The sequence below is a fragment of the Pelodiscus sinensis genome, chromosome 7 (genome assembly GCF_049634645.1).
Source record: "Pelodiscus sinensis isolate JC-2024 chromosome 7, ASM4963464v1, whole genome shotgun sequence".
Classification (NCBI taxonomy): Eukaryota; Metazoa; Chordata; order Testudines; family Trionychidae; genus Pelodiscus; species Pelodiscus sinensis.
In genome coordinates, this window is record NC_134717.1 from 65,177,173 (window position 1) to 65,200,500 (window position 23,328).

At 43.2% G+C, this 23,328-nt stretch overlaps 1 protein-coding gene and 1 long non-coding RNA gene across 8 annotated transcripts in view; one reads left to right on the forward strand and one right to left on the reverse strand.

The window, feature by feature from the left end:
• Positions 1 to 23,328, forward strand: part of LOC142830246 (uncharacterized) — a 79,301-nt gene that overhangs the window by 40,537 nt on the left and 15,436 nt on the right. Inside the window, exons 4-5 of one of the 2 annotated variants that reach the window (XR_012905358.1) lie at positions 13,136 to 13,305; positions 14,645 to 14,736. The exons of the other annotated variant lie outside the window; for it this stretch is intronic. This is a non-coding gene — a long non-coding RNA (uncharacterized LOC142830246). The remainder of the gene's footprint in view (positions 1 to 13,135; positions 13,306 to 14,644; positions 14,737 to 23,328) is intronic. 2 annotated transcript variants of the gene reach the window in all.
• DIP2A (disco interacting protein 2 homolog A) overlaps positions 1 to 23,328 on the reverse strand; it is a 144,658-nt gene that overhangs the window by 24,908 nt on the left and 96,422 nt on the right. For all 6 annotated transcript variants that reach the window (XR_012905355.1, XM_075934131.1, XM_075934132.1 and 3 more), the window contains 14 exons: positions 22,249 to 22,368; positions 20,087 to 20,201; positions 16,672 to 16,811; positions 11,911 to 12,047; positions 8,684 to 8,764; positions 8,072 to 8,199; positions 6,921 to 7,035; positions 5,562 to 5,763; positions 5,228 to 5,337; positions 5,053 to 5,133; positions 3,887 to 4,010; positions 2,459 to 2,580; positions 2,036 to 2,147; positions 1,676 to 1,785 (listed from right to left, as the gene is read on the reverse strand). Coding sequence is in view for 5 of the 6 variants with exons in the window: in XM_075934131.1 (XP_075790246.1) it covers positions 1,676 to 1,785; positions 2,036 to 2,147; positions 2,459 to 2,580; positions 3,887 to 4,010; positions 5,053 to 5,133; positions 5,228 to 5,337; positions 5,562 to 5,763; positions 6,921 to 7,035; positions 8,072 to 8,199; positions 8,684 to 8,764; positions 11,911 to 12,047; positions 16,672 to 16,811; positions 20,087 to 20,201; positions 22,249 to 22,368 (1,697 nt within the window). In the remaining variant the exon portion in view is untranslated. The remainder of the gene's footprint in view (positions 1 to 1,675; positions 1,786 to 2,035; positions 2,148 to 2,458; positions 2,581 to 3,886; positions 4,011 to 5,052; positions 5,134 to 5,227; positions 5,338 to 5,561; positions 5,764 to 6,920; positions 7,036 to 8,071; positions 8,200 to 8,683; positions 8,765 to 11,910; positions 12,048 to 16,671; positions 16,812 to 20,086; positions 20,202 to 22,248; positions 22,369 to 23,328) is intronic.

Sequence of the window (23,328 nt, forward strand, 5' to 3'; positions counted from 1 at the left end):
GAAGCCACGATGCTGGCCATGATTTTGTAGTCAGCATCACATGGCCCCTTTAAAAAAAGGTGTGAGTGCTAATGGTGTACATCTTCAGATATCCAGGAAGTCCTCCAGCAAAAACAGGAAAGACCAGAGTTAACATTCCTGTTATTCGTAAAGTACAAAACACACAGAAAAAGCACCCACCCGCCAAGCCCTCTTTATACATCCTGAAGCAGCAAAAAAGTAAAAGCCCTGTTTCCTAAACTATTTAGAGGGTCATCTAACTGATTTGCGTATAGTCAAACAACATTTCTGTGGTAGCTGAGAAGAGGACTATTCCCAGTAATGCCCCTTAACTTCAAGACCATCCCTTCTTCGACCAGATCTATGCTTCAAAATTAGGTTGACGCACACGACATTGGCGGAGCAGTGCCTTCACAGCCAGCACATTACTCGTTCAAGTGTACACCTGGCTCCTTGTGTTGGCAGGTGTGTTTGTTTTAATGTACAGTGAGAAGCACCACTAGTAGGTTAGCACTCTAGCACAGGGTCCCATCCCTGCAATGGAAAACTTATTTACATACCTACCCAAGGTTCCTTCCCCTGCATTGAGCTCATCTGTGCTCCATCTGCTGGACTCAACACAGATCCTGGCTCACTATGCACCTGGATCCCCTAAGTTGCCTTTCCCTCCTTGCTGTTCATGGCAGGGACCTGTGACTGGCGTTATCCACAGTAACTTGTATGGGATGGGGGGAAGCTGCTGTTTATGGCATGTGAGACTCTTTGCAAGCGTCAGGTCTGCAGCTCAGCCCCAGATAAATAGTTGGCCTTGGCTTTCTGGTTCGCTTGCTACAGCTCTTTTGCTTCCACATGGCAATGCTACTTGTTGCTACTATACCCCTTCTCCTGCATCCCCATAGAAATCTGGTCACAGATGATGACATTTCTAAGGTTGGTTACGAGCTGTGCCAGCACAGTCACTTCTCCTCACAGGCCCAGGAGATCCAATATTGTCCTGTCTCCAGACAGGTCAGCTGGGCAGTTGCACACAACAATGGAGAACTGCTCAGTGTGCTCACCAAGTCAGGCAATCAGGAAAAGGAATTTCAACAATTCACAGGCATTAAATAATGTGGTGGGGCTTCTGGCCCCTATGACTCCTGGGCAGTGGAGTTCACAATGGTGACGAGAGCAGTAAGCATGGGCATTGTGGGACTATTGCTGAAGGATAATTAGGGTTGACACAGGTTACAAGTGTCTACACTTGTGCTGTGTTGACTTCAGGACACTGACTCTGGGTTAATGTTGCTTGTGGGAAGTGATGTCATTATGTTAGCATAAGAAGGATCTTTTACCAATGCAAGATAAACATTAAAGCGTGGACACAGCACGACTGGCACAAGGCAGTTGACAACAACATAATTTTGTAATGAAGACTAGGTCTTCATCTCCTCCTCCTATGACTCACCAATCCCCAATTCTAACTATCATTAGCTGAATATTTCTAGACAGCTGTGCTTGATGTGTCTACTTCTGAAATCTTGGTGGGAACGTGAGTTTTAAAATAAGTTTATATTAAAATATCTTGCTTCCCATTTTTAAGCTTCTTCTCAGATGGAGTTGAGTAGAATACAAAATACAAAAGATTTCAGGGAAGAAACTAGTTTAGATAAACATTTCAGTTCAATCAATATACCTTTACTCCTGCTAGTATGCCAGTAGTAGACACACTGAAGTCCAAATAGGCCAACATATCTGGGGATGGAGGTCTAAAAATATTAGCCACCTTCTTTTTAGGTATATCATCTATTTAAAAGATAACAACAACACAATTGCACATTATTGTTTTGGGAAAAGGTACAGCAAGAAAACATGGTTCCTGGATTGACATGCAGTCATATTTACAAGAGACTCAACACTAATCTAACTGACCCTCAAAAAGACAGTCAGCTATGCTAACAGCCTTAAATCATGCTGGAGAAGCCAGGATGTATCTTTTCAGTTATGCACACTTCTTTTAAAATATTACATTAGTAGCAAGTAGTTACATCTGTACCTGTATCCAAAATGGTGGGCCATGTTTTAATATCTACAGCTGTTGCAGCTTCCTTGGACTTCAGCAGTTTCATTATTCCTTGTGTGGTAAGGATACATGCAGACTTACTGACCTGTACAACATTGAAAAAGTTAACAAAGCTGATAAATGGAGCTATCGTGCCTTAATATCCATCCAAGTCAGTTCAACATGAAGGAACTGATCATGAAAAAAGTTGTAAACAAAGAAAAAGAAAATTGTGAAAATGGAAAACAAATTTTAAACTAGTTTAATGAAACATTTATTGACCCTGGGTCAGAGGGTCACAGCAACACACATTTCAGAAATTCAGTTTATTTTACTGTACCAATAATGTTTATTTACTTATTTGATCATCAGTTTTAAACAAAACAGCAACAAAAATACCAAAGGGTGCTCTCATACCTCTACAATCATCTTGACGGTGGGCAGAGTAGTAGCAAGATTCTGTGGGTGAGGGGGCCGAACTGTTATGGGTATACAGCCGGCATATAAACATCCATAGAAAGTTGCTATTAGGTCTACTCCTGTTAAGGATAAAAACTAGTTTTCATTTCACAAATCATCATGTCTCATATCAATTAAAAAACTATCCTCCATATATTTTAAGAATTAAAATATTAGGCATAGATATTTGTCTTAAAGAGTTCATCTAAACCAGTGTCCTGCCTCAAGTGGCCAGTTTCAGTATCTTGCATTTAAATGTTAGTAGATTTCTAGGATTATATATTATTTAAATTCTTCAGCTGAGAAGATCTGTGGAAATACATTTCAACAAATGTCCAGTTTTGGGTGCCACATTTTAAGGAAACTGTGGACAAACTGGAGAGAATCTAGAGGAGAACAGATATGATAAAAGGTTTAGGAAAGATGACCTCTGAGGAAAGGCTAAAAACTGCACACTTTTAGTCTTGAGGAAAGACGTCTGAAGAGGAACCTGATAACTTTCAAGTATGTTAAGTGCTGTTCTAGAGAGAATGGTAACTGCTTTCCATATCCACTGAAGGGACTACAAGAAGAAACCAGCTCAACCTGCAGTAAGGAAGATTTAGGTTAGTTATTGGGAAAAACTTCCTAACCCTAAGGGCAGAGAAGCACTGGGACAGGCTATCAAGGAGGGTGTGGAACCCCTGTCCCAGGAGGTTCCTAAGAACAGGCTGGATGAACACCTGGCAGGGATGGGCTAAGTACACTTGCTGGACTAGCTGATGTGCCGAGATCCATTCCAGTTTTGAGTTTCTCTGGTTAATATATCCCATGAAGTCTGAGGCGGTGTGGTGCGTTACCAAGTGGTCCATCCACTCTCCCACGATAATATACATGTCTTTCATATGTTAACATTATGCTGTCTCTAAACAACACTGTTTGCACATAGTCAAACGCTCCAGTCATTTACGGAGTACAGATCAGTGACAGAGACCAAGCAAACTCATTCTAGAGATGGTCGCTTCCTGTTAGAGGACAGGTGCATTTGTGCATCAGTGCTGCCCTCTAACTGTACCTATTCTATGAATACACACACTGATTCACTCTCCGGGTACCTTTCGTGGGATCTAAAATCATTCCCTACTCAGTTCCCAATGGCATGGTACTGAATGACTGCCCAGAGTCATCTCATCTGATTATCAAATTTGTTTTATAAATTTATCCTGCCAGCTAGGGAATTGGCTTAGAGAAAGATTTGAAGTGAAGAAGCCTTCCCCTTAACAATTACATGCTGGGCTTTCTGAGGGACAGATTGCCGAATCAAATGGCTGTGGGAGTACTGAGCCTAGAAATTCTTGTGTTCTGTTCCCCACGATTGATTACAGTTTCTGCTGTCTAGTCTCTTACCTGGAGGATAAACCAAAGCTACATGATCTCCAACGTTCAGTCGTCCCTTCTCCAACAGTGCTGCTGCCACCCTCTCTGCTTTCTTGTGCAGTTGTGTACACGAGGCAGTGCTAGCTACTGTGCCCTGTACAGCATGAAGATAACTTAGGAAAACTTGGAAAATGTATTTTGAAACTGAGTAAAATAAATTGCCTTGCAGCTAACATTTCATTACATTTCTAATTTTAGCATTGTAGCAGATAGAATTAAAGACTGTTGAAACTACATTTAGGACAGCAGGATTCAGTTTGTTTTTATAATTTTGACTGCAAATAGAGATATCTTATAATGTTTTAATTTTTATACATTTTAATTTTCACAGTTGTGCAAAATTATGAGTTAAGCATTCCCCCACCCCCAATTTTTATAGATTTTAATTTTTACAGTTGCAAGAAAGTATTGCAGAATCAGCCAAGAGTGGGGAGGGGAGCTACACAACTGTTTAATAACAGAAAAAGCTTTATAACAAAACACAAACCGTCAGCCACATGTAAAAATGTTAGCCTTAAATCAAATTTTTAATAAGTTCTCAAGAATGTAGGGAGGAGCAGAGAAGGGGTAAGAGGGTCCGTGTGCCAGGAGGGCTCCTCAGTGGTCCCTGTTCCCAGGTGGCTCTTATAAGCAGGGGGAGCAAAGGGGACTGGGAGTTCAGTAGCAGCTTCAAGTCCCTGCACCAGCAGGAGACCAGAGAATGCTGCAGTTCCCTGCTCCATGGCACCAGCCACAGCAGCTGCTGTCCTGCACTGCCCAGCTCTGGCTTGCCACCTCTGACCTGGCTGGGTACAGGCAGAGAAGGAGCCTGAGTGGGAAGCTGCCCTGTTCTTGTACTGCTGTTTCAGGGGAGGGGGACAACACCCCTATGGTACTAACTCTGCCCATGGGATCAGGGATTCTGCCCTGAGGGAAACCCTCGGGGCTGCAGAGTGCAGCTCTGCCGCTCCTGGCTTCTGTCCAGCAGGGGGTGCTGAGGATTTCATTCGTGTGCTGGAACCAGAGGAGTTCCCAACATTAGTAACTTTGGAGCACTGCAGACTGTAAAATGAATCTGCTACTTCCCATTTTCCCCTTTCAAACCAAAATGATATTTTTCATCCCTTCATTGGAAAAGGAGACTAAGCGCACCTCACCTTGGAATTCAGCAAGAAAAAGAGTGGGTGATCTGGGGTTGTCTGGGCTCGCCACTGGAGAACATCTGCCAAGTACAGGAACTGAAAAGAAGACGGGACAGAAAACATTCAAATTCAACTTGAAACCCTCCACGCTCTTACCACAACTGCTGCCCTCGCACACATTCAGCGCTACCTTTCTTGCCTGGTCATTATCCTCCAGCTGGGTAACATCTCTCCCTGATGCTTGTGCAATTCTCTTTCCAGCTACAAGATTGCCCACTATCATCGAAGCAGGACCAACATCTGAGGTTACACATTGAGCAAAATGAGACTAATGCAATTTAGCAAAGCCAATAATTAAACATGCATATTGTCATTAGTAATGAATTCAATATAATTCAAAGTAAAACTGGCCAGGTATGACAGAACAAACACCACCTGGTAGCACAACTTTTAGCATCTTCAGTTATTGAAATGGCAACAGTCAGATAAACGTGAAGGGGAGCTACGTACTGTGCTTTAGTTACCTGGCTGTTTTTGTCGAGGTTTAGGCAAGTTGGTAACACAAGTGTGAGGACACATTAAGACATTGCAAGGGTGCAGAGCACCCTCTAAAAAGCGCTGCTTCGTTTCTGAAATATGAATCCCTCCAAGTGGAGCCTTCGGCAACGTGTTGGCAGGAACCAAAGCAAGACAGTACACACCCACTTGGTGAATACTGTCAATTGCCTTGAGGGGGAAAAAACAAAGCATTAATTATATAAAGTGACATGGCACTTAGCTAGAACAAGAATTCTAGAGTAATGTATCACATTACAAATTTTACTTGCACCATAATTTGCAAATAAAGGGTCTAATTCTGCACTCACTGCATGTATAGAAGTTGGGCTATGACCTCTGGGGGCACAGGAGCAGATCCATATTTTTGCTTGTGCAGTCAAAGTGATGCCATCTGCACACCACTGCTTAGTGAAGTTATAAAATGTGGGTGATAAGTGCAGAAAGGTCATGGAGGCCCAAACTATCACAGTAAACTTAGAGCAAATGGTGCAACCACAGAAACACAGCAGAACGCAAACCACAAAAAGATATAGAGGGGAAACATTTAGCTGCTTAACACTCATCTGCTCCAGGCTGGGAACCATGCCGAACAACAGAAATGGGTTTCTATGAATGACTTCTTTCCTATGCCAAGCAAATTCACAATAGAAGACTTAAAATCCTGTGAACTTATGTAGAGACCGTTGTCTCTATTCCTATACAACTTTCCTCTCACTTCAGAGGGGAGGCATCTCCCTTCACACTGTTTTCTTCAGTGGTGCTCTCCCCTCCTACTTCATTTTCTGATTCCTTGGCCGTTATCAGCTCTTTCGGGTATTGAGCCCTGCCACCTCCTTAGACGTGACTGGCTGCTTCAGAAATACCTGACTGCTAGTGGACTAGCTGTTCATTTTAGGGGCATTCTGCTGACATGGAGCACTCCCAAATCACATGAGCTACTAACACACATTCTACAGAAAAACCCTGCTTTTGATATTGTGCATAAGTTCTATGTTCTGTTCTTTCAGACTCAGACCAAAGGCCACTAACAAAAATAAAGACTAATGAATTATAGATTGAACTCACTTCTGTGGGATTTGAAAATTCCAATCAACGTGAAGTGCAAAGATCATTTCTCAAGAATAAACTGATTTTGCTCTTTTAAAAAATGCCATTAGTTAGCACCACACCCCTAAAACACAGCGAGAAGTGAGCTCATCGGAGGGGTTTTTTCGGGGGACAGTTGAAGGTGAGGGTTTTTTATGCGGAAAACAGAAGCTCTGATATTCTCATTTGATACATTAACCTTATTCACCTGAAAAAAGAGAAAGGACAGATCTGACTACCTGTAGGACCCTGCTCATCCACTGAAAACTATCCTCCTCTGATGCATCAGGGCGCTGCTCTGCCACAAGCACTATTCGATCATCATGCAAAACGGTCACAGAAAACACTGCTATCCTAAAACACAAAGGACAGAAGGATGATAGGACTAGAAAAGATGCAACATATAATGACTAGAGCATGGTTATTACGATGTGGATCGCTGTGACGCCTGTAGAATTGTTTTCAAAGACACACACATTATTTATGCCAGATTATCACAAAATCACCCAACTTGAGGAAAAGGAGAAGTTTATTTTGATTTTCTTTTCTCAGTCTTCAGAGACCTTGCACTTCACCACCACTACATGTGCTATCACAAGCCGGGTTCAATGTATGCAGGAGCTGGGAGGGGGAGGGGGGGAGGAAGGGAAAAGGCCAGCAATACCTCAACACGCCTAGGTGCCAGTTTTTGAAAATAATGCTTGGACTGAAGGAAGTGACACATTTACAATAGTCCTCATGCCACAGCTTTCACCACTGGAGACATTGGAGCTGCATGCCCCTCTCTGTAAGAGCGATAGGTTGGGCAATACAGTATTACCTGCAGAGGCCTCAAACAGCCAATCTGTTGTTCTCAGGGCACATTGCCAGATGCATCTCTCTTAGCATGAGCAGCTGGTGTGTGTGGGGAGGGCTGTCTGGTGGGGTTAGATTTGTTTGGGGGGAAAAGTAACTTCTGTTCTAGGTTTGGTAGGGGTCTCAGTTCTGCTGGCCCTTGGGGGAACCTGCTACTTCAGCCACATTTATGTTAGAAATCTAAACAAAATACAGAGATGATGCAAAACTGGGAAAGAGACATTGTAAAGTTTTAATTTAGAAACCTAAACAGAGAAAGAAGAGATCAGTAAGACTAGTGATTTCACCAGGTCAAGGCAATTTTAAACCACTTAAAATCTAGTTTACGCAAATTAGGTGTCATGCTGTATGCTAGCAGGAGAAGCCACACTTTCATATTCATACTCACATCTTGCCCTCAAAGCACGTCTAGAAGTTCAAATGCAGAACTCTCCCCCCCCACCATGACCTTGAAAGCATTCTGAAATGCTGGATGAGCAGAGGATAAATACACAAGAATACAATGTTAGGGAATATATACTCTCAAAATATTCACCTTCCTCTGTAGACAAACTTCATTGGTTCTACTGCCAGTGCTGTGGCTACTACATCATCAGCATTGTGTTTGCGCATGTTAACCACCATCAGACCATCCAGTTTTCCCACCACGAACACCAAATTGTCCTGAAAAGATGACAGGCTCAGCAACAGAAAAGTCACACAAAATGCAAACTCAAGACTCACCACAACAGAAGATCAGTAACCCGATGGATAAGACCGTGGCATTATATAGACTGTTATGAGGCTATCAGACTCATTTGACAGAGTCCTGGGGAATGCAGCTACACTCTCGCAGAAGAGGATACTCAACTCCAGATATGCCCTTGCTCTACCAAATGAGTTCAATACGATCCTGTCATTTGGCTCTGAAATCAGCACTAGGCACTCATGATCCAGTAGCTGGTGAAGATACTTGGAAGATACTTCTCCTTAGGAGAGCACTCAACTTGGCATTCCAGCCATCTGCAGACTGTCACCCCAGATTATATTTCAGATTCCTGTTCTGCTTTCCTACATTCTCCAAACTACTTCCTCCTGAGTATTCTATTCATTTAACAGTGGATTTACTTCTTGGGCATTCAGAACAGTTTTGCCTACTCATACTTACAGGACCAATAAAACCAAGCAGTCCAGTTCTTGTGAAGGGTTGATCTGAAACAGGTACCCCCACTGCTGTCACTGGAATGGTCTGATGGAATACAGAAGACAAAGGTTCAGAGACACACCACAGGCAATTTGCTGTTCAAGTAGCATGTGAAACAACACCACATTAGCTTCCATTCCCGTGAAAATCTGTTACGATTAGACAAAGCATGACCTAGTGAGCATGTGCCGCCTGCCTGGCTGGCGGGGGTTGCAGCTGAAGCTGTGAGGGAGGCAAGTACAATCCCCATTACAGAGGGGGAGAACTGGCACAAAAGGAGCTGAATGACTTGCCCGAGGTTACAAGGCGAGTCCGTGACAGAGCTGGAACAAAATCCAAACCTGAGAACTAGAGCTTGTGCTTCAAATAGTAAGTTCCACTAGCAACCCCTCTTACATTGCTCTGCTGGTGTCTGTACTACTTCTGAGGACTGGCCTGCCTGCCTCCTCACTGCTGCATGACTGGACATACAGATGTTAGAAACCTGCAGTGAGAACTCCCTCCAGAAACAAGCTGGTTCAAAGGAGTGGGAGCTGGAGGGCTGGCAGAGAATGTTTCCAGCAGTGAGGAAGACGATCAGGGTTCTTTGTATTCAAGAGTCTTGACATCACTTTTGAAACAGGAAACCCGCCTATTCATCATCTTACACTGGTGCCTTCAACAGCCCAGCACGTGCCTCCCAAGAGTGCAAGTGGACAACAATGGCCACTTCCTTTCTTCCATGCTGGCAAGAAGGATGTGTAGGATACTATGTTTTATTTTGCTTTTCAGGGATTAAGCCAGTATGCATGAAAAGGAGACTCGAATACTGCTGCAGTAAAGCTTGGGCACACTGAAGGGATTTGCATTTAGCACCAAATGCTGCAAGGCTGACTGATGTTCTGATTTCATCCTCTATTCAAACTGCCAACAAGCTCCAAGGCACACAGCTGCAGATTGTTCAGTTCATCAAGGATTACAGCAGAGTTAAAATCTACTTTTACATAAAACGTGTGTATAGTTTGCCCTACACTAGGGGCACTGTCACTTATGCTATACGGCAATATCTGAATACTACTAGTAGGCATGCAGGGTACAATAATGGGGTATCAGAGCTAAGCAAATCATCACCTGACTTTATGCAATAATATCCTTGAAATGTCTTTGGGTAACTTCACATGTTAATGCTGAGTTGACACAGAGGCGAAATTATCATGTGAAACTCCTTGCCAGAGGAGGCAGTGAAGGTTAGGACCATAACAGAGTTTAAAGAGAAGCTAGATAATTTCATGGAGGTTAGGTCCATAAAAGGCTATTAGCAAGGGGATAGAAATGGTGTCCCCGGCCTCTGTTTGTCAGAGGCTGGAGAAGGATGGCAGGAGACAAATCGCTTGATCATTGTCTTCGGTCCACCCCCTCTGGGGCACCTGGTGCTGGCCACTGTCGGCAGACAGGCTACTGGGCTAGATGGACCATTCTTATGTTCTTATTATACATAGACTACACACACAGGGTGCTAATATGAGGCTGAAACTAGAATCCTGAATATAAAAGAAGATGATTGACTGTTACGCTATTTCATAATCGGGGTAAAGGAAAAACAAGTTTCAGTTCACACCTGTTACTGAAGTGGATAAAAGAGGTGTGTTTTGCCATGGTGTTTATTTAATGCAATTAAAACAGATGCTGTTGCAATGAACATGAGTATACTTGCTGTGACTCAGAAAGGGTGACACAAATAGGCAACTGATCCAGATTCAAACTTTAGAGACATTAGTAGATAGTTTGTCTTCGTGTGTTTACATATATAGTAGAAGTTGACAATGTAACGCAAAACAGTTCCTGTCTATTGGTTTATTCTGTTAATTCGAAGATAAAAGATGTTAGATCAAGGGTGGGCAATAATTTTGATGGGGGGCCACTTAATGAATTTTGGTATGTGGCCATGGGCCAGCTTTACCTCCAGAATGGGCAGGGCTGGGGATTTAAAGGGTCTCAGCCCTGCCACTACTGCATTGCCTGGCAGTCACCTGGGATTTCTAAAGCTATTTAAATGGCTCGTGGCTCTGGCCTTTGCTGGGGTAGTGTCATGACTGGACAGAAGCCACTTATATAGGATCCTGCTGCCTGAGCCACTGTCTGGAAATTCAGTGGCTTGGGCAGCAGTATATAAATAGAAAGTGACTAGATTCCGTCCACGGGCTGGATCAAGGTGTTAGGCGGCCGCATCCGGCCCCTGGGCTGCATCTTGCCCAGTCCTGTGTTAGATGAATTTTGAATGTAGTAATGTCATGGTCTTCATCGCTCTCTGAAGTCTACAGTAAACCATCTGTAAATGGTGCATGGGCAACTGCCTTATGTTAATCTATGCTGCTATTTACTCGTGATGTTTAGGGAACAGGTTACTGCAAAGGCTTTATTCTTCATCCAAGTGAACACCTGCTGTCAGGAGGCTGACAGTCGCCTGCCAGGGATCTATAAAAACTCTTGGGCCCTGATCCTTTCATCTCAGATCTGCTTAAGCTTCCTTAGGGGAAGGTTGAGTCGCAAGACTGAGGCTTCTCCAGTTCCTTGCTGGATCGTCCTGATATTGCATATTAGACTAGAACCTAAGGAGCAGATTCTGGAAAGGACTCTTTGCAAATGTAAAGCTTCCCATCTCTACTATGAAACTCACCTAAAAACTCACTCTGTACCTGCATGGGTATCAATCTTTAGCCAATACCCATTCACTTTTACTGTAATAAATTTTAGTAGAGTTAGTAAGAACTGGCTGTAAGCATAGACTGGGTAAGATCCAAATCATTCATTAACCTGATGGGTAACGTGTCCGATGCTTTGGGATTATAGGACCTTTTTATGCAATGAACAAGCTTTTTAGTAACACTCATCATATCTGAGTTGGCTGATTAGGCGGGAGCTCACGGCTGCATCGCTTGAAGAGTACTGTATGTCTGGGTAACCAGTAACGTAATGTGGAAGCCATATTGTTCCTGGCTCAGTGAATATAAGTATTAGAATGAACACGAGTTTTGGAGATTGTCCCATTCTTTGCAGTTCGCCCTAATTAACCAGACAATCTCAGCCCCCCTGGGACTCATTCATACCTGTAAAAAAACCTGATACATTATTCTGCTTATTTCCTCACTAACTGAAATAATAAAAATATCTTTTTATTGAAGGTGATAAAGGACATAAATAAAGAGACAAACCTCAAACACAGTCTTGGTGATTCCAAGGAGACCATAGTATGCTGACCCAGTTGCACCAGAATTCACACAGATTTCACCAACCTCATCAGTTTTACATAGATAAGGAGATCCATCCACCTTCACAACGCATACGTCAGCTAAGGAGGCAGAACAAAAATGCAATGGTATCATCATATATGCATATTTTGGTAAACTGGTAGTCAAGAAAAACTGGCCTGATGCTAAACAAAGTAACTTGACTAAACAAATTCTGACACTGAGCAGCTCACCCAGAAACATAACATATAAAATGTCAAAAGGAGAGTTTTGTTATAGCATTTAAAAAGCATTTTGATAACCTAAGTAAAACAATCTCTGATTTACGTATTTTCTAGAGATGAAAACTACGAACTTTCAAATTTCTGGTCCCACCCTCCCCATTATGTTCTAGGCCTTACTGCTTAATACCACAACCTCTAAGCATTTGCTTTTGGACATGAAGGCCAAAATCTTACAATCCAGGGTAGCTGGTTAGGTGAATGAGCATTTACATAGAATTAAAAATGACAAATTATGACAAATTTAGATAAATTAATAATTCCTTTGGATGTACTGTCAGCCATGTTATATTTAAAGGCATTCATTCCTTAAATTAAATCTATGACATACACAAGTTAGAAATGGGAACAAACTATTACGACATTTTTATTCCTGCTGCCAGTTTAGGCCCAATGAATTTTCTATTACTTTGTCTTGTCTTCTTTCAAACACACCAGCCTTCCCACAGCTAGTGAGCTGATCTTTGGCAATCTAAGAGAACTCCCTGGACATGTTGCTAAACATGTCCCTTTCTTCACTCCAGGGGAAGGACGACCATGATGGGCTGGCCTAGGTGGGTCAGTAATGCAGTTGGAACCCTCCCCTCCCCCCAGCCTATGGTAGCCACACTTGGCCAGGGATGTGGACAGAGCTGCTGTCTTCAAGTGGGTCGAGGCGCGCTTTGTTGAAAAATGGAGCTAAAACACCAAGTATTTCCATATCCTTCTGCTGTCGTCTTGGCTTCCAAAGCTGGCTGCTCCCAACTAGAAGTGGTGTTGGGATAAACAACTTGGAAACACTTTCATCATTAATACTGGGTGTTTGTATCTGTTACTGCCACAGTCTCCTTTTCGCGGTCTCCATAAGTCCTCTGTTGTTGATACCCCCCTTCAGTTTGGATCAGGGACTGATGATCCCTCCCCCACAGGGCTAGCACATCTCAAGAGACTTCGATTCTTCCTCCCCCCTGCTTCAGACCCCTTGCAGTGACATGCTGGCAGGAAGCATTGCTGAAGGCTGGCTGCAGCCTCCATGAGGAAACACCACTCTGCCCAGAGCTCCCTCCCCATGGCATCCCTCAATAGCACAGCTCGCTCTGTATCCTTTGCTCCACTTGCACAAGCTCCAGTTCTCCAGTGGTTTGGGATCTCTGTAATCAGTGTGTAAGAGGCACTTTAAGCAGTTGCATCTGTCTGAGCCAGCGTGGGCCCTAAGGTCAGTTTTAACCTGCCCAAGCCAAAGGCCGGGCAGCACCACCCACATGCTAGGTGTGTGTATTCTCTTCTGGGCTTTGAAATATTTGAGAAGCCAATCCCTGTCCTGCCCCATCGCACCTTGCTCAGAGCACCTGGTGAAATCCTGAGAGCAGGCAGAAGGCTCTAACCCTGCGAGCTACTCACAGCATTTCTTACAGACACTTGGGCTCTGGACTCTCTTGGCCCCCAAGCCTGTTGCTGTGTTGATGGGAAGGGACATGACAAGAACCAGAACAAACCATGGGTATGTCCAGACAGCAATAGCCATGGATGGTCCAGCTGATAACAGCCAAGACGACAGCATGGCTTGGGTGAGTGTTTTCCCTCCCTGTGCGGACACACCCTTGCGCACTCTTCACTGCTGCAGTTCATCACACTAGCTGCATTCAGGCTAGCTCAGGGGGGCACGCCTGTGCACAGCTTCTTATACAACATGCCACAATTTTCCAATCCAGGCTTTGAATGGTGCTTCTGAGGGGCTCACAGGCAGTAGTCCAGTAAGTGCTGAGAGAGATTACGGAGAGAAACAGGAATATTGCCCTCCCTCACTGAATTTGTGCAACTCAGTCCCCCAGGCCTGGCCTGGAGCAGAGAGAGATGGAAACTTTTGGTGGCGACTGTTACAGGAACAATGTAAGTGTCATTCTTTGGAAGGCCTTTCAGTGCTTCTAGCCTGTATCTAAACTAAGAGACCCTTAATTCACCCAAATGAATCTGAGTGGGAAAGATGAATGTGTCAGTTACCCCATCAGACTCTATTCTACTTTTAAATTGTCCACTGGAGTGATGATCAGTATCAATATAGTGGGACTTTGGAACTGTTTACAAGACAGCATCTGGCAGCCCCAATAAGTGATACTGCAACGAAAGCTTGACATTGGACAAAAAGTTTAAAAAGTAGAGAGAGGCCACCAGTTGTGGGACTGGCTGTACACTTCTCTTTCCTAGCCCTCTGGATGTCGAGTAGAAATTGGGAATTTTTCAGTTTACAAAGATATATGAACCTAAAATTAGCTCCAGGTTCAGCTATGTATAAATCCATTTTCATCATAATTCTGATGAATTTCAAATACAAGGCTGTTAAGCACACATTCAAACTGACAATTGGTACTTTACTACTGCAGCAAAAAAGGTTCTTCAATTAATTCAAAAGCTATCTATAATACTTAACAACAATGCAGATGAGATAAAAAGCAAGACCACGAACTCACATGCTGGTCTGATTCTTGCCAGCAGAAGACAGTGAAACACATAAATTAGTACAATATAGCAGGTAGGTCATTTGAGGACAAGACACTGACAGATGCGTGGAAGATGGCATGATGGGACAATTAAATATGTAGATATCAAATTCAATTAACTTCAAAAAGCTCATAAAACCAACCTGTCCGATGTTCTAAAATAGGATAATCACTATAAGAGGACATTCCAATAAACTTTTGTATGTATTTGTTCAATACACTAAGCACTAGAGAAGTAAAACCTGTACACAGACAAATAATCTACCTACACTTCTGATGCAGCTATTCAAATACTATTAATTAGTGGTGTGCTGAAAAAGGTTTTGTCCTCCTAAGACACTGTCTATACTTGAGTCAGTAGGAATATAGCAGTTTCTCAAAAAAAAACCCCTCATCTCCAGTATCTCACAGTTTTACAAGACAGCAATAGGCCCAGGTCCCTGCTACATTAGGGCATTTTAGCTTTAAGACTGGATAGAGTAATTTCCATGTTGGAGTGATAAGACAAAATTAGTTTTTGGAAGGGATTTGGCTGCACCCTCATGTATATCCATTTGGCCCAGCACACTGATTCTTAACATCCACGCTGGCTATCTGACACATCAAACAAATATGACAGGCAGGTCAGCCTTTGCTGGATGTGGGCACGAGAAAGAAGATTGGAGGGGTGGAAGGCGGAGGGGGAGGGATGAGAAGCATCTTCAAATACATGAAGGGCTGTTATAAAAGGACCAATATCAATTGTTTTCCATGCTTACTGATTGTAGGACAAGAAGGAATCAGCTTAATCTTCACCAAGAGAGATTTAGGTTAAATATTGAGAAATTCTGACCTAACCATAAGGTTAGTTAAGCACCAGAACAGGCTTCCCCAGAAGGCCGTGCAATCCCCATCACTGGAAATGTATAGGATTACCCAAACACCTGTCAGGGATGATGTCAGTTTACTTGGTTCTGTGGTACTACAGGGACTGGACTAGATGACCTCTGGAGATCCCTGCCAACCCCACTTTTCAATGACTCTAGATCGGTCAAACTTAGCATGTGATATACTTTCTTTCTTTTCTGCAACATATTTTTCCTTTGGATTCTGCAGATATTCACCCCTGCAAACTATATTTAACTAGATCAGGCAAGGCATCACTCAGTACTGCAAGGAGCTCAAAGACCATAGTGCTCAAACTTCCTCTTATTTTTTCTTTTATGCAGGAACATTGTCAAAGACAGAAAGTATCAGTGACTTGCTCAAAGAGCGCATATTTACAGACAATTAAAAAACCCCTATACTTGGGAGAGGTTTAAAACAACCTGTCAAACTGTGCACCTTCCGCTAAGATGGAAATATCCGTTTAGAAAACTGGACTGCAGAACTCAATTAATCTCAGCACATTTCACATGCAGACTGGATGTTCCTGTCAGCTCACTTGACAGTCACATTTTAGCTCAAGTTACACATGATTTTAGCTACTTGCAAATATTCTTTAAAATAATTGCCAAAAAAAAAAAAAAAAAAAGATAGCACGGGAGGAAAAGTAATAATATCAATCGGCAAAAGAACAAACTGGTGAGATAATACAAAGTAGTAGTTAGAATACATGACGTATATTAATTTTTTTCCTTCGTTATATTTTTGTTACACCATGCAAAATTTAAGTAGCACCACTTAAGAAATACAGTGTCGTTTATTACACTTAGTATTACCAATAATGTGGTTCAGTGAAAGAATGACTCAAAAGCAACAACTCTTCCCAGTCCAATACAAGACCAGATTAAAAAAAGTTTCCTCACATATTAAGTTGGTCTTAAAATATACTTTCAAGAATTAAAGCACACACATGCAGGCAGCAGAGCTGTAAGGCCATTTATCATACATGATAAATGCTACTTATTAGATTAAGCCAAGACATACAGCAACATCAGAAATTCAGTAGATTCCTATTAAATCTATATGAAGCATAATTGTCCTACCTCCAGGCATAACTTGACCGACATCTTGTACAGTGAGTACTGACAATTTTTCTTCTGTATCCACTCTAATCACACTGTAACTCAAACAATTCATAGACAACACTGCTTTCCCAGGAGGTGGCCCACCCAAATCTGGAGGTCTGAAAAACAAAGATCAAACCAGCAATGAGACAGGGAGCACTTCCCTGTCAGTGCAATCAGCAAAGAAGCTCTGCGTAATTCTGTTGGGGTAAGAGTGTGCCCACTTGAACTTTGGAGCCCGTGTCAGCAAAGACACCAACTGAAGCTGGGTTCTGACTGATATTGAACTACCACAGACCAAAAGCCTTTAGTAGTGCGGTACAGTGGATATAGCTCGTGGCCAGGGCTTCTCTGCCTGTTCATACATGGGCAGAATAATGGCTGAGGATGGCCACAATGTCACAGCTAGATCTAGTAGTACCTTGGTAATGGGCAATGGCACCCTGGTGGGTGCTGCAGAACAGAAACTCTGTGTCATCTGTTATCAAGAGAGTCCTACTATATCTGAACTCCAGTGGAACCCAAGAGGGGATTGGTACTGACATGGTATCCAATGCTCTGGTCACCAAAGCCAGCACTACCACTGGTGGGTGCACTGAAATAGACACCAATGGCATCTTGTGCTGTTGCTCACCCGGTGACAAGGGCAATGCATGCTTGGGTACCACGGGGTGGTGGAACTCGATGGTGCCAGTCCTAAGTGTCTATGCTTTGCTGCTAGAAGGCACTGAGCTCTGCTCTCATTCCTGCTCTGGGATTTTAGGGCACCGCTGGTACCAGAGGAGCAGAACTTTGACTCAGTGGTCCCGAGTTGAGAGGCCGAGGCTTTAGAGACTGTAGATCTTGGGACTCTTCTGGAGCCAGCAGCTTAAGAGGAGAGTCTGTGCTCCTCTTTTTGGAAGCCCCTATGCCGAAGGGGCCTCGGACATGTCCAGAGATAGATACACTAGGGCATTCTCCTGACTGGACTCAGAAGTTGGTCTATAATTAGTAGTCTCTGTTTACTCTCCATTTTTCCTTGACCCTGGGCTCAGGGAGGTTTGGGGCTCTCCCCAGCAATGGATGCACTCAGAATATCTGTCATTGACAGGAATAGCCTCTTGGCAGGAGAGGCAACTTTGAAACCTGGCAAGCCAGGCACCCTGCCAGGAAAAGAATAAGTCTCCTCAGGGGAAACGAGGAATAATTAACAATCACTAATGACAGAAACTAGCTTAACCATTATGGAAGAACTGGAAAAGCTGGTGCACACTCAACGCAGACACACCAGTGTTCCATCTCAGGCCAAAGGGGCTGAGAAGGAACAGAGTGGTTTGCAGGGAGAGCTCCATAGAATCAGAGAATACTAGGACTGGAAGGGACCTCAAGAGGTCATCGAGTCCAGTCCCCTGCCCTCATGGCAGGACCAAATACTGTCTAGACCATCCCTGATAGACATTTATCTAACCTACTCTTCAATATCTCCAGAGATGGGGATTCCACAACCTCCCTGGGCAATTTATTGCAGTGTTTGACCACCCTGACAGTTAGGAACTTTTTCCCAATGTCCAACCTAAACCTCCCTTGCTGCAGTTTAAGCCCATTGCTTCTTGTTCTATCCTCAGAGGCCAAGATGAACAAGTTTTCTCCCTGTTCCTTATGACACCCTTTTAGATATCTGAAAACTGCTATCATGTCCCCCCTCAAACTTCTCTTTTCTAAACTAAACAAACCCAGTTCCTTCAGCCTTCCCTCATAGGCCATGTTCTCTAGACCTTTAATCATTCTCGTTGCTTTTCTCTGGACCCTCTCCAATTTCTCCACGTCTTTCTTGAAATGCGGTGCCCAGAACTGGACACAATACTCCAATTGAGGTCTAACCAACGCAGAGTAGAGCAGAAGAATGACTTCTCGTGTCTTGCTCACAACACACCTGTTAATACATCCCAGAATCATGTTTGCTTTCTTTGCAACAGCATCACACTGCTGACTCATATTTAACTTGTGGTCCACTATAACCCCTAGATCCCTTTCTGCCGTACTCCTTCCCAGACCGTCGCTTCCCATTCTGTATGTGTGAAACTGATTGTTCCTTCCTAAGTGGAGCACTTTGCATTTGTCTTTATTAAACTTCATCCTATCTCAGACCATTTCTCCAATTTGTCCAGGTCATTTTGAATTATGACCCTATCCTCCAGATTAGTCGCAATCCCTCCCATCTTGGTATCATCTGCAAATTTAATAAGCGTACTTTCTATACCAATATCTAAATCGTTGATGAAGATATTGAACAGAGCCTATCCCAAAACAGACCCCTGCGGAACCCCACTTGTTATGCCTTTCCAGCAGGATTGTGAACCATTAATAACTACTCTCTGAGTATGGTTATCCAGTCAGTTATGCACCTACCTTATAGTAGCCCCATCTAAGTTGTATTTACCTAGTTTATTGATAAGAATATCATGCAAGACCGTATCAAACGCCTTACTAATGTCTAGGTATACCACATCCACCGCTTCTCCCTTATCCACAAGACTCAATTATTAAAGAAAGCTATCAGATTGGTTTGACACGATTTGTTCTTTACAAATCCATGCTGGCTGTTCCCTATCACCTTGCCACTTTCCAAGTGTTTACAGATGATTTCCTTAATCACTTGCTCCATTATCTTCCCTGGCACAAAAGTTAAACTAACTGGTCTGTAGTTTCCTGGGTTGTTCTTATTTCCCTTTTTATAGTTGGGCACTATATTTACCCTTTTCCAGTCCTCTGGAATCTCTCCTGTCTCCCATGATTTTCCGAAGATGATAGCTAGAGGCTCAGATACCTCCTCTATCAGCTCCTTGGGTATTCTAGGATGAATTTCATCAGGTCCTGGTGACTTGCAGGCATCTAACTTTTCTAGGCGATTTTTAAACTCGTTCTTTTTTTATTTTACCTTCTTAAATTACCCCCTTGCCACTAGCATTCACTATGTTAGGCGTTCCTACAGACTTCTCGGTAAAGACCGAAACAAAGAAGTCATTGAGCATCTCTGCCATTTCCAAGTTTCCTGTTACTGTTTCTCCCTCTTCACTGACCAGTGGGCCTACCCTCTCCTTGGTCTTCCTCATGCTTCGAATGTATTTATAAAACGTCTTCTTGTTTCCCTTTATTCCTGTAGCTTGTTTGAGCTCATTCTGTGCCTTTGCCTTTCTAATCTTGCCATATAGCCTCAGTGCCTAGCGTAAGGAGGCACAGACAGGGCACATATGTGGGCTAAGTGGACACTGGTAACTGCAAAATCTCTGAGCAAGAGCATGAGAGGACTATGAGCACCTGAAGTGGAGTTCCCATGAGGACACTGCTTGAAGAAGAGCATACATTGTGCCTAGGTCAGAAATGTGTGCAGTTAAATTCTCACTAAATATAATACCTGCGAATAGCAACAGTTAACGCCTCTGAAGAGCTGGCACAGGGACAGATAACTTCTGGTCTCAAACCTCTGGACTGAAATACGTTGAGGAATGCATCACAGGAAGATATTGACCCTAAATAAATCACAATGTGGAAAGCATGCGTGATTTGTGCAGTGAGAGGCAATACTGAAAAAAACCCATTCTGCCTAAACAGAATTTCCATATTTATTTTTGCTTGTGTTTTGGCTGCAGAATATGCAAGTACCCTCACTTATTATCAAGTCACACTTCTAACAGATCCTTCCTTAAAGAACAGCATACCTCATTAGCGCTAGGCAGCAGGGCTACATAAAACCCTGACAAGCAGATCCAGGTATTTACATTCTTTAGTTGCTGCATTCAGCAGCGCCAGACTGATTTAAGAGTCTGCATTCCATTCTCAAAAGGCTTGTAGGCACTCAGGAACCTAAAACCCATTGACTGCTGATGGAAGTTTGGCTCCTAAATACTAAAGGCCGTTTGAAAATTAGATTTAGGCTCCCAATTCAATTAAGTATTGCACTGCTGAGCACACCTTGGAAATACTGCCTTGATGATTAATTCACAAAGTGAAATCCTATGGGAGAAACTCCCTGCAACGGCATAAGTTAAAAATCATGGAATTCTGAAGGTCATCTAATAAAAACATAAATGATCAGTCATTCTGAAAATTGTATCTCAAAGTTTCCTGTAGATGTCATGGGATCAGGGTACACACTAGGGTTGCAATAGTGCAGGTGATTAACAGGTAAGCTAATGCTATAGACGACTTGAATTTCTCCCCGCCCCTCCACTTGCCAGTAAATATTTTAGCAAGCTGGCCAGTTCAGTCCCAGCTTAAAACGGGTCCCGGACCTACTCCCTACTGCAGCTCTGCATTTAAAGTGAATTAGGAGCCAGGCGGCCAAGCAACCCAGCTCAGGTCTGGGAGCTGAGACCCTGCTACACTGGGGCTGTTGCCTCTATCAGAGGTAGCAAAGGGCGACAGGACGCCAGTCTGTACGGGGAGCTGGTTTTTAAACTGGCTCCTCTTGTTAGAACCTTGTGCTGCTGCCTCTGATACAGTGGCAGCAGCGTGGAATGGCAGGGGGCTCCTTGAGAGTGGGGACACAGTGCACTGGCTGCCAGCCTCACCCCCAGGGACTAGAATAGTCAACTAACCAATAAGAATTCTTGAGGTTACGCGACTATTCAGTTAACCGATATTTAACATTCCCTAGTACACACACATCTTTTAAAAATCATTACACAATTTTGAAAATCTCCATTTGTGTTCAGGACTCTATATGGCTACTGAGAGACACCTGTGAGAAAATGACATATGGGCCCGGAGCCATTTTTATCTTAAATTCCATTTAGTTGCGGCTGGGAAACTTTTCCAGTTAGAACACTTCAGAGTTAATGTGCCATTTCTAAGGTGCTTCAAATCTCTCTCTGTTGTTCTAGGGCAAGGTTTCCCACTCTATGGGTCGGGACCCATAATATGGGTTGCCATTACATTTGAAAAGGGTCGCCAAGTGTCTCCTCAGGTGGCTCTGCCCTCCCTCCTTCCCCCGTTTTTGAATTGCCTTGGGTCACCAAATCTTCCTGAATTGTCAAAATGGGTCCCCATCTGGAAAAGGTTGGGAACTGCTGTTCTAGGGCCTTATGCTACCACCATGCTTCAATCACGGAAAATGCACAACTGAGTTGTGTGTTGTCTGAGCATTAATGGAGGTTAAAACAGTTCTGTGAGCACAATGTTCAACAATTTATTATAGAATAAATAGTGGTCTTAACCATCAGGTTTGTAATATCTAAACTCTTTGGAACCACACATTTAACCCTCACAAGATCAGTTCAGTCTTTCCTCCTTTCATACACCGTATCATTTCTGTGCGACCCATCTTGGCTGATCTTTGCAAATGGTAGAGATCTCTTGGAGCTCTTTAAGAGAGCAGGGGTTTTCCCTAATGTCTTTGGTCAAGAACAATTCCACTCTTCTACGTTTTGCTGTCGATCAGCTATTTGCCTGGCTGCTGAGCTCCCATGCAAAGATCTGCTTGCTCTCGGCGCTGCAGGATGTAAATAACTTTCAATATGCTTCCGTACACTGTGGACTGAAAGACATCACAGAAATATAAAATGTCTTTATACTTACATGGATTAGCACCATCTGCAACAATAAGCATTCGTAAAGAGTTGAGGTTGACATCTCTCTGATCCCGCTGAGCCAAAAGTGACCAGTGCATATCACGTGATTTTACTACTGCTACGCGGGCTGAAAGGAAAACAAATACATTAAACCAAATTCTTCATTTTAAATAAACCAAAGTCGTCATTTTAAATAAACCAAAGTCGTCATTTTAAATAGCTCATGTATATGGCCTACTTAGTCCTGATAGTCAACTAGATAAGGTAGTGCCCTTCTTTTCATGCAGTGCTATATTATAGAATCATAGAATCATAGAATAATAGGACTGGAAGGGACCTCAAGAGGTCATCGAGTCCAGCCCCCCACCCTCAAGGCAGGATCAAGCTCCGTCTACACCATCCCTGACAGATGTCTATCTAACCTGTTCTTAAATATCTCCAGAGAGGGAGATTCCACCACCTCCCTTGGCAATTTATTCCAATATTTGACCACCCTGACAGTTAGGAATTTTTTCCTAATGTCCAATCTAAACCTCCCCTGCTGCACTTTAAGCCCATTACTCCTTGTCCTGTCCTCAGAAACCAAGAGGAACAAATTTTCTCCTTCCTCCTTGTGACACCCTTTTAGATATTTGAAAACCGCTATCATGTCCCCCCTTAATCTTCTTTTTTCCAAACTAAACAAGCCCAGTTCATGAAGCCTGGCTTCATAGGTCATGTTCTCTAAACCTTTAATCATTCTTGTCGCTCTTCTCTGTACCCTTTCCAATTTCTCCACATCTTTCTTGAAATGTGGCGCCCAGAACTGGACACAGTACTCCAGCTGAGGCCTAACTAGTGCAGAGTAGAGCGGCAGAATGACTTCACGAGTTTTGCTTACAACACACCTGTTGATACAACCTATAATCATATTTGCTTTTTTTGCAACAGCATCACACTGTTGACTCATATTCAACTTGTGGTCCACTATGACCCCTAGATCCCTTTCTGCCATGCTCCTTCCTAGACAGTCGCTTCCCATCTTGTATGTATGGAACTGATTGTTCCTTCCTAAGTGGAGCACTTTGCATTTCTCTTTATTAAACTT